This window comes from Formica exsecta, unplaced genomic scaffold, assembly GCF_003651465.1.
Source record: "Formica exsecta isolate Colony F162 unplaced genomic scaffold, ASM365146v1 scaffold209, whole genome shotgun sequence".
In the NCBI taxonomy this organism is placed as follows: domain Eukaryota; kingdom Metazoa; phylum Arthropoda; class Insecta; order Hymenoptera; family Formicidae; genus Formica; species Formica exsecta.
This window is the reverse complement of record NW_021849387.1, coordinates 4,828-16,138: the sequence shown is the minus strand read 5'-3', so window position 1 is coordinate 16,138 and position 11,311 is coordinate 4,828. Positions and strand designations below refer to the sequence as shown.

The following is an 11,311-nucleotide window of genomic DNA, read 5'->3' as shown; positions in this document are numbered from 1 at the left end:
AACGTCAAATATGAGTAATAAACAAGTTACATAACTATGTCCATAAAGAATAACCGAAGATCTTTGAAATTGGATCAAGTCATTCAAAAAAAAAAGTAAAACATTATTGCAGTGCAACGTAATTACTTTTGCATGCATAATTATTATGTACATGAATTATATGCACATGTCGTATAATAAATTTAAATTACTAGAGAATTATACAAACATTTTAATACAATTCATGATTTCTATTTTAATATTAAATATTAAATATTAAAAAATTAAAAATTTATACAAAAATTAAAAATTAATAGAAATAAAAAAAAATTAAAAAACTTTAATTAAAAAAACTTGGCGCTGCTAAACTAAACAATATGCTGAATGTTTAATTTTTTGTGTTAATTTCTAAGTTTTAATTTTTCTGTCAATTTTTTATTTTATGTTTTCTTGTATTTTGTATTATTGGATATATTTTTTCTTTTAATATTAAAAATAAATAAATTTTTATTTAGTTAGCTCAACTTTTTAATATCATTATTTTTGTAAGAAATTAAAACAGCTATTTTTTGTATAACTGTTTTTGGTTAAAATATTTGTATAATTTTTTATTTTTAATTGGCTCAATTTTTTGATATTATTATTTTTGTGAGATTTTGTAAATACATATAACAGTTTATGGCACGTGTACTTGATATATTTATACATGTTCGTGCGCGCGCGCGCGCGCGCGTGTGTGTGTGAGCGTGCGCGCCTGGCTGGGTATGTGTGAGCGTGCGCGCCTGGCTGGGTATGTGTGCGTAATATATACCAATAACATAATATCTGGCAACATTCTATACTCATTTTATACCTAATAGGTTTTTGCGCAATTAATCTCGTATATGCTCGGTCATATCGTTTCAAAGATAAAATCAAATAATTATTTGATGGAAGGAGTAAAATAGAGGGTATATAAAGAATATACAATCACACATCAAGAACAGTATACGTCTAATGCTCTGGTGTGTACGATTCTAAACAAAACAGAAAAGAAAAAAGAGAGAGAGAGTAAAAGAGAGAAGATAGAGAAAGGAAAAAGAGGGAGAAATAGAGACGAATAAAGAAAAACTCGTTTTTAAGAATTATATAAAACGTCAAATATGAGTAATAAACAAGTTACATAACTATGTCCATAAAGAATAACCGAAGATCTTTGAAATTGGATCAAGTCATTCAAAAAAAAAAGTAAAACATTATTGCAGTGCAACGTAATTACTTTTGCATGCATAATTATTATGTACATGAATTATATGCACATGTCGTATAATAAATTTAAATTACTAGAGAATTATACAAACATTTTAATATTTTTGTGAGATTTTGTAAATACATATAACAGTTTATGGCACGTGTACTTGATATATTTATACATGTGCGTGCGCGCGCGCGTGTGTGTGTGTGAGCGTGCGCGCCTGGCTGGGTATGTGTGAGCGTGCGCGCCTGGCTGGGTATGTGTGCGTAATATATACCAATAACATAATATCTGGCAACATTCTATACTCATTTTATACCTAATAGGTTTTTGCGCAATTAATCTCGTATATGCTCGGTCATATCGTTTCAAAGATAAAATCAAATAATTATTTGATGGAAGGAGTAAAATAGAGGGTATATAAAGAATATACAATCACACATCAAGAACAGTATACGTCTAATGCTCTGGTGTGTACGATTCTAAACAAAACAGAAAAGAAAAAAGAGAGAGAGTAAAAGAGAGAAGATAGAGAAAGGAAAAAGAGGGAGAAATAGAGACGAATAAAGAAAGGTATGTATATAAATAAATAAATAATATAACTAAAAGGATGTGTATGCGCCCAGTATTAGTGTTTAATGTGAAAGATTATGCAATCAGAAATATATAGTTGATGTGACGTTGAATTAACGTCGAAAACTAAATATTGAATAATAACAGCAATAGGCTCAGAGTACTAACAATTATGTGGAAAAATTGGCAAATAAGAGCCAAGGCGCAAGTATTGCGCAAACTTATTATTATTAAATTTTAGTGATAAATGTGTACTAAAAATATACGTTTCGGATTGTCTTTTGGTCTTTCTTCAGCATAGATACAAATAAAGATTATATTGGTATTTCGAAACTTGACATACATAATGTTTGTTGTCGCAGTCAAATTTTAAATTAAAATCAATAATCAAAAAAGAAGGCTCACTAAAAGCCGCGTAGAGTCTGTACAAATTAGTGGAGAACGTCTAAGCGCCATCGCCACACGTCATTATATTGTCACCGACGTCATATCCGTCGGTGGTTTATAATATAATGGGGCACTCTGCTTAAAATGGTGGATAGAAAACGATAGAAAAACTCCACTATCCAAATCATTCGTGATTTTGAATTCCCTATTCTACACATTGTTTCAATAGACCAGCAATGCGAAATTATGATAAATTTACCATATATTGATTATTCTTTTCTAATGTTTTCCAATACGAATCAAAAATATCAATATATTAACCAATAAGAAAATTTATTATGCATGATCTATGCAAAGCTATATTATTCTATACATACGTCTCTGATAAATCTTATTATGTTTAAAAAATAAATATTCGTGAATGTGAATCTATATGAAAATTTATTAATAGCAGTTTAATGATTTCAATACTATTACATACAAACATTATATTATATTTTATAATATTTTTCATGTTATCCTATCCAAATAATCAGCATTTACATATGTTATTCAATGAGAATTTATGAAGCACAATCATTTATATATTTCAATGTGATACCGTAAATTATAGATTTTCAGTACTGGCAGTGAATATCGGAACACGGCCTAGGTTACGCATGAATCAGGGACGGCGCGCGAACGGCGTGCGTGGCGCGTGAGCATGTTGTACGCTATTTTATTATTTCGCTAAAGATTTTATAAGAATTATACATGATATCTAAATATCGCTATTTTGAATACAACTTACTTAATAAGAAAACATTTTCTAATTGATATCACCGAAGCAACGATTGAAAAGTAAAATAAGTAGATTAGATAACACATGAATAATTTTGATCCAAGGTTATTGTTCCAACATTCTAAAAATGGTGTTATCTAATCTACTTATTTTACTTTTCAATCGTTGCTTCGGTGATATCAATTAGAAAATGTTCTTTTATTAAGTAAGTAACCTTCATTTACTTTCACATTGCAACATAATATTTATTTGTTATTACAAATTCCGATTATTTTGGTTCTTATACAATTTTACAAAAGTTTCTCAAATTTCAAAGTTACAAATGACTGTTTAAAATATGTTTTGAATAAAGTAATTTTCTTGCGGTATAAGTCAAATATAAACTTTATTTGCATTAACAAATAAATTATAAAAAAACAATATACAGCAAACGTAAAAGAAATTTACAAATTTTTTCAAGTAGCAAGAGAAGATTATTATCAGTTAAATATATATTTATGCAACTCTATTTATCTGAGTTCCACATAAGAACAATGTGATTTAAAAATCATATAGTTTTATACAATAGTCTATTTATTTATATTAGCACTTAAAAGCAAAATTAGAAAAATGATTAATTATTTTCAAAATTGAAATATATTCTTTATTGAAAGAGAGTATTATTTCTCGGAAAAATAAAATAGAAACAAATCATTAAATTTATTTTTAGATGTAAAAGATCTTATGGTCTCTTCGAGTTCTAGTTGTGAAACAATGAGTAAACTTATTCCTGAACAATCAAAAAATATTGATATACATTTTTTTGAAACTGATAAAGATAAAAATAATGAAAATAAATGCATTAAAGAAGATAATGAAAAAAATGGAAACGAATATGGAAATTATGAATCAAATAATAAAGAAGATAAAAATGATGATGAAGTAAGTGCAAGTAATGATGCGATTTCAGAAGTTTTTGAAAATTATTTTGATGATTAAAGTATAAACGAAGACGAAAACATAAAAAATGATAAGACCATAATGTTTGAAAATTCACAAACAACAGTTTCGCAAGTTATTCTAAAGGCCCGTCTACATAGGACGCAACACGCCAGACGCAAGCAAATCGACCAATCACAGTCGATTATTCCGAGAATATTCGACTATGATTGGCCGATTTGCTTGCGTCTGGCGTGTTGCGTCCTATGTAGACGGGCCTTAATGATTCATACTTATTGCGTGCGATTCAATGTATCTGATGAAGGAAGGCATGCTTTATTTAATATGGCTAAAATTTGGGCAGACCTAAAAGTTGAAAATATTAATTATACGAAATATAAGCTAAGTAAACATTTAGATCCTCCGGAAAATATTTATCAGTATATTTTTTATTGTTCTAAATGCAATTGTCTACTAGGAAAATTTGTAAAAAAAGATTTGATATCAAATACTCAAAGTATTTGCGAGAAATGTCAACAAAATTATAAAATAACTACTAATGCAATGAATTATTTTTTGAGTATAGATGTTAAATTTCAAATGAAGACTTTATTAGAAAATGTAACTATACGTAAAATGTTACTGGAAAATATAATTATTATTAAGAACAGATTAAAAAAGAAAAGAATAAACACTATAAATGATGTATATGATGGAGAATTGTACAAAAATTTATATAACAATCAACAAGAAAACACTATCTTATTAACTTTTAATTTCAATTCTGACGGCACACCGATTTCTAAAAGTAGTAAAAGTGGTATATGGCCTATTCAAATAATAATTAATGAGTTACCACCTCGAGTACGGTTTAGATATATTTTGCTTGCAGCAATGTGGATGACGAGATCTGAACCAAGTCCATTAACAAATAAATTATAAAAAAACAATATACAGCAAACGTAAAAGAAATTTACAAATTTTTTCAAGTAGCAAGAGAAGATTATTATCAGTTAAATATATATTTATGCAACTCTATTTATCTGAGTTCCACATAGAAACAATGTGATTTAAAAATCATATAGTTTTATACAATAGTCTATTTATTTATATTAGCACTTAAAAGCAAAATTAGAAAAATGATTAATTATTTTCAAAATTGAAATATATTCTTTATTGAAAAAGAGTATTATTTCTCGGAAAAATAAAATAGAAACAAATCATTAAATTTATTTTTAGATGTAAAAGATCTTATGGTCTCTTCGAGTTCTAGTTGTGAAACAATGAGTAAACTTATTCCTGAACAATCAAAAAATATTGATATACATTTTTTTGAAACTGATAAAGATAAAAATAATGAAAATAAATGCATTAAAGAAGATAATGAAAAAAATGAAAACGAATATGGAAATTATGAAACTGATAATAAAAAAGATAAAAATGATGATGAAGTAAGTGCAAGTAATGATGCGATTTCAGAAGTTTTTGAAAATTATTTTGATGATTCAAGTATCATATAAACGAAGACGAAAACATAAAAAATGATAAGACCATAATGTTTGAAAATTCACAAACAACAGTTTTCCAAGTTATTCTAATGATTCATACTTATTGCGTGCGATTCAATGTATCTGATGAAGGAAGGCATGCTTTATTTAATATGGCCAAAATTTGGGCAGACCCAAAAGTTGAAAATATTAATTATACGAAATATAAACTAAGTAAACGTTTAGACCCTACGGAAAATATTTATCAATACATTTTTTATTGTTCTAAATGCAATTGCCTACTAGGAAAATTTGTAAAAAAAGATTTGATATTAAATACTCAAAGTATTTGCGACAAATGCCAACAAAATTATAAAATAACTACTAATGCAATGAATTATTTTTTGAGTATAGATGTTAAATTTCAAATGAAGACTTTATTAGAAAATGTAACTATACGTAAAATGTTAATGGAAAATATAACTATTATTAAGAATAGATTAAAAAAGAAAAGAATAAACACTATAAATGATGTATATGATGGAGAATTGTACAAAAATTTATATAACAATCAACAGGAAAACACTATCTTATTAACTTTTAATTTCAATTCTGACGGCGCACCGATTTCTAAAAGTAGTAAAAGTGGTATATGGCCTATTCAGATAATAATTAATGAGTTACCACCTCGAGTGCGGTTTAGATATATTTTGCTTGCAGCAATGTGGATGACGAGATCTGAACCAAGTCCACAATTTATGAATTTGTACATGAAGATATTTATTGATCAATTAAGAAATCTGATGGAAAATGGAATTACAATAAAATTATCTAACAATAAAGAAATTATCTTCATACTAAAACCTTTGTGCGCAGCAGTAGATTCAGTAGCACGACCTGTTATGCAAAATCGTTTGCAATTCAATGGTCATTATGGATGTAGTTGGTGCTATCATTTTGGAAAATACGAAGATGGTGCTATGCGATATCCTTTTGAAGATGAAGATTCTCTTTTACGAAATTGAATAACCAGGCATAATGCCCGGTCTACAATGAGGGCCAATTTCACCAAGTCCGGCTAGGGTGCGTTCCGTTTCACGCATTGAGTGCATAGATCGCCTGGAAATCTATAATATATGTTACGATAAAAATTCACTCTCCCGCAAATTTCGCGCGCGTGTCTGCGCAAACGAAACCTTTCTCTGCCGTTGCGTTCCTATACTGCGCGTCTCCGTCGAGACGCTTTTATGTGCTCTTACTCGACTATTTACACTGCAGAGATTCGCGAATTTATTATCATTTGCTAATAGCGAATTCGATTGGATCCCATACAGCACACAAAGATTGCATACATATTGTAGCAATCTTTCACCGCAATATTGCAACTTTGCAAATTCACTGCAAAATGTTGCTGTATCATTGCTGTGGAATTGCAGCAATGATAAAATGTCCGCTTTTAGGAATATTGCATCAAAATATTGTAGCAATATTGCAATGTAATGAATTTGCAATGATGTATATATATTTATTTTTGGGTATATAAATGTGTAATTATTGACGATACATTGTAATTAAATGTCTTTATTTGTACTTATGTTAACGTTATAAATAACATAACATTGCACATAACATATTATTGCACTTAACATGTTCACGAAATAAAAATATATTTTTTTTTATATTAGAGATATATATAAAAATGGTTCAGCTTTACGCGGCGCTTTTATTACCATTAATAATTTATTGAATTTTGTCCATTATTGTTTTCCTTTGTTAAATGTCTGTAAAAATAAAATAGGAGTTAAAATTCATATTTGCATAAAAATATACATACTGCAAATATACATAAATATTTTTATCAAATATTTTAAAGTTCATATCTACAGCAAAATAGAAAATTAGAGAAAGCAAAAAATATCCACATAAAAAATATACGAACATATATCATAGATAAATATAATTTTTACTTTTGCGATCTCAATAATTTTAAGGTTATTAACCTAGGTTATTAACCTTAGGACATGCTATTCTATTATGATTAATTAATACATAATATATATAGGTTGCTATAATAAAACATAATATTATCAAAAAGTTCTTACCTTTTCTCGTACGCAACAATAAAAAATGTTAATCACGAAATACACGACAATCACAGATATGTGCAGCAAGACCGGCGCCTACTACACACGCACACAATTGCGAACGCGTACATGTGCTGCGCAAAGCATACAGTGCAGCAATATAAGCCAATTTAAGAAAAATGTTTTAATAAAATGAACCATTTAGTATTGTTTATCGTTAACATCTTTCATGTAGAAATATTGCAAAAAATTATTTTATTATAATATTTTATTATTAAAATTATATAAAAATTGAATTGCAATATTTCCGAAATATTAATGTCATGTTGCCACAAGTGTGCTGGTACTTTGTGGCTCTATATTTCTGCAATGTCTTTGTAATGTTGCATTGCAATTTGCAACATTGCAATGTTGCTGCAATATAATCGCAATGATCTGTGCTGTATGGGCAATAGCCAACAAAGCTTGCTCATCAAGATGCCGTATAACCGAGCTATACTTAACGTCATCTGAGCGGATCCGAAAAACCAAGAATTCGCTTTCTAATTGAGCAAACCACAATTTAGGCTGCTTATGCCAAAAATTCGGCAATTTAACAAGGCGAAATTCGTTAGAATGGATCTCGTTTGGCTGACCTTGTTGATGAGGCTCATTAGTGGCAAGAGTTTGTGTCGGATTCATCAAACGTTCATGATGTTTTCCAGCCGATGGAACTGATGCTGACGCTGTAGGATTCGAAGTCGAAGATTCGTCCAAAGGCATCGTCAAACTCTGTCAATACTCTGCGTTGTGAATTTCAGAAGTCTAGTAGATCGCTGTCCTTGGAAATTCGATGACTCGAAAATCTCGTCAACTCGAAGAACACAAGCCACAAATCACACAAGAATCACAGCGGAACTCGAAACTCGATGGCTCACTAAATTCGCGGATCACTGATTCAAATTCGCCACGCTTGAACGTGAATTCTCAAAAGCCCGTGATCACGTCGAGGTCACCAGTTGTGGTAGCGCTATAGTTAAATCACTAGACTTTCCTGTTTAGTAATAAAATATTTAATTCACGAGTGAGATGTGTACAGATTGATGGTCAATGAACGAACGAATGAATGTTACATAATTTGTCGTATGTTTAATATGTTGTTATGTAAAGTGTTAAATCAATAAATGAAATGTGTGAAAATGGTTACAAATATATTTCATGAAGTTGGTAACAAAAATGATTTTGAATTCAGCCGCAGGAACGCCACATCGGAGTTTGCCCGTCACTCCTGTCTTCTTCTTCTTCTTCTTCTTTTTATGGCTGGTTGGGCATTAGTCGCCCATACACCACTTAGAGATTAGGGCTTAAGGCAGCGCGAGAAATGTTTAAGGCCGAAAATACGTCATAGTTTAGAGGTTAAGTCATAAGGTTTAGGGCTTAAATCGCCTATTGTAGACCGGCACTAAGGGTAACGTGTAAACGTAGTCATTGTAGACCGGGCTTTACTGCTTAAGTTTTTCTATGTGCCACTGGCCTTGATTAGAAAAAACAAATCAGAAAAACAATTGGGCTAAAAGGAAGAAAGAACAATGCACTATATTTCAAAAGGATGAGATATAATACATTGTAAAAGAATGTGAGACGATTACCGGCGATATGATATTGATGTGTTTCATTGATGCACATAAAGATTAATAAATAATTGAAGTAATTATTATATTATAATATAAGATGTCAAATTAATATTCTCTGTAACGTTTCAAATTGTGAAATTGTGGCATTGTTTGATATAACAAGAAATAATGGCGGCGAAAATATATCAACCTGATCAAGAGTTGGAAACAAAAGTTAAAAAGGGTTAGTATTATTGTGTTAATATATAACGTAATTTGTAATGTAATGAATCTTAACATCCATCTTTTCCTAAGAAAAAGTTTTCCAATTTGCTTTACATCGTGTACTTTTTTTTGTTTATATTTACTTGATATTGTGTTGTAGCGACTGAACGTATATCGGAGAACATGCATATCGTCGCCAACGAACCGTCACTCGCCTTTTATAGGCTGCAGGAGCACGTGAGGAAAGCGTTACCGCCAATGGTTGAGAAACGCGTGGAAGTGCTAGCATTGCAGCAGCAATTGCTGGGCAGATGCTACGATGTGGAATATGCTGTCAGTGCCATCAAGACCATGCAAGGTGCTGAGAAAAGCTTTAAGAATACCTTGGAATTTATCAAGAATGCGATATTCTTCAAGCAACAACTCAAGTACGAGGAACAGAGACGGCACAAAAAAGATGGCAACAGGGACTCTGTCTATAAACGATTATCAGCGCATATTCCCACGTTGGATCATTTACCGGATGAGATATCCGATGTCGTGCGTGAGACGGCAAATCGCGTGGAGTCGATAATGAATCACGCCAGGCATTCGGGTGAAATACAAAAATCGGCCACTGTTCATAATTAAAAGTGTATGTATTATAATGATGTTTGGTTTTCTGTGATAATTTGCTCGCTATAACACGCGAGTTTTGTACATAAATTACATATATAATGCTATATTTAGACATATATATAATTGCATATGTATATATATGTATATATATATATATATATAATATTGTAATGTATAATAATTGTAATATAATATAAATATTCTCAACCTCTTATTATCTTATCATTATAACTGCAATGATCTTTAGTCTTACAGCTGTATGAATATATATTCATTTTTCATCAAGTTATATTCATATTTGTGCATATTACATTATTCATTTGTATACATTTACGTTTCAATTATAACATTTCAAATATAACTCGAATTAATGCTAAATGTTAAAAAATACTTATTGTATCAGTAATTGAGACAATATATTGCAGTAAACTTTTAACTTGTGCATTATACCTCAAATATTCAGTTATGTAAATAATATTTAATTTCATTTTTAGATTATATGAAAGAGAGAAAAGATTATACAATTTTTCAGTAAACTACCACCAGCGTTAATAAATTCTATATAAATAATAATAAAAACGTGATTAATAATTTTTGAATGAAGCTCTTTTGTGATTGGAGCAATTTTTCTGTTGGACTAAAAATATTTAATTATACACAACCGAAGATAGAATTATGTAGTTGTTAATCACATTCAGAGTGATTTAAAATCGAGATTATATCAATATTATGGCAAAGGTAATTATCAGATAGAAAAGATAATCAATAAATGCTACAACACATTCCTGAAATGTCCTGCAGATGTCGCGAGGCTGTGCACGACTTGTCGGTTGTCGTCTGCCATCTGCATTGGTTCTGCATTTATGCAGCATTGCTGTGTCAGTGTGTGCAACACGATGCAATCGAATAACGCTGGAATGATATGAAAGTTAATTGAATGTATCGAAGGGGTGGCGAGGATGCGCGGAGGACGATGCCTTCTTGATAATATCACCGGTGTTACCCGGCGTATTATACAGTAAGTCAGTCATCATTCCTCGTTTTCGCACGCTTAGGTTATGTTCTCGCTGGATATGCGATACCTCGGTCGCTTAGGATCGAGGAATCATTTATCTACACGCGATTTTGAAAGCACATAATTCGCGCGCAAGTGCGTGCGACAAACGCTGAATATGTTTATCGATATAAGGTCGTGGATTTTTATAAATTTCTTGATATACATATATTTTGATATTTCTCGGAGCGTAATCGCACCCATCTCTTCAGTCCTCCCTGATAAAAATTTAGATTTGTCATTTAGCAGTGACGTGGCGCTCAAATTTCAAACAATAGTTTTCTTTTCGATGAATTTCCTGTCTTATATTAATAATAACATAATATCATCCTATAGCTTTTGAAATTTTCTTGCATTTTACTGGTATATATATATATAT

At 30.3% G+C, this 11,311-nt stretch overlaps 2 protein-coding genes across 2 annotated transcripts; both read left to right on the top strand.

The window, feature by feature from the left end:
* Positions 1–5,427: 5,427 nt before the first annotated feature.
* Positions 5,428–6,398, top strand: LOC115234821. The gene has a single exon (XM_029806166.1). The coding sequence runs from the start codon at positions 5,428–5,430 to the stop codon at positions 6,382–6,384; it is 957 nt and encodes a 318-aa protein (XP_029662026.1). The 3' UTR covers positions 6,385–6,398.
* A 2,380-nt stretch (positions 6,399–8,778) lies between these two features.
* LOC115234820 (BLOC-1-related complex subunit 8 homolog) lies at positions 8,779–10,038 on the top strand. The gene is made up of 2 exons (XM_029806165.1): positions 8,779–9,279; positions 9,421–10,038. The coding sequence occupies exons 1-2, from the start codon at positions 9,225–9,227 to the stop codon at positions 9,888–9,890; spliced, it is 525 nt and encodes a 174-aa protein (XP_029662025.1). The 5' UTR covers positions 8,779–9,224; the 3' UTR covers positions 9,891–10,038.
* The last annotated feature ends 1,273 nt before the right edge of the window (positions 10,039–11,311 follow it).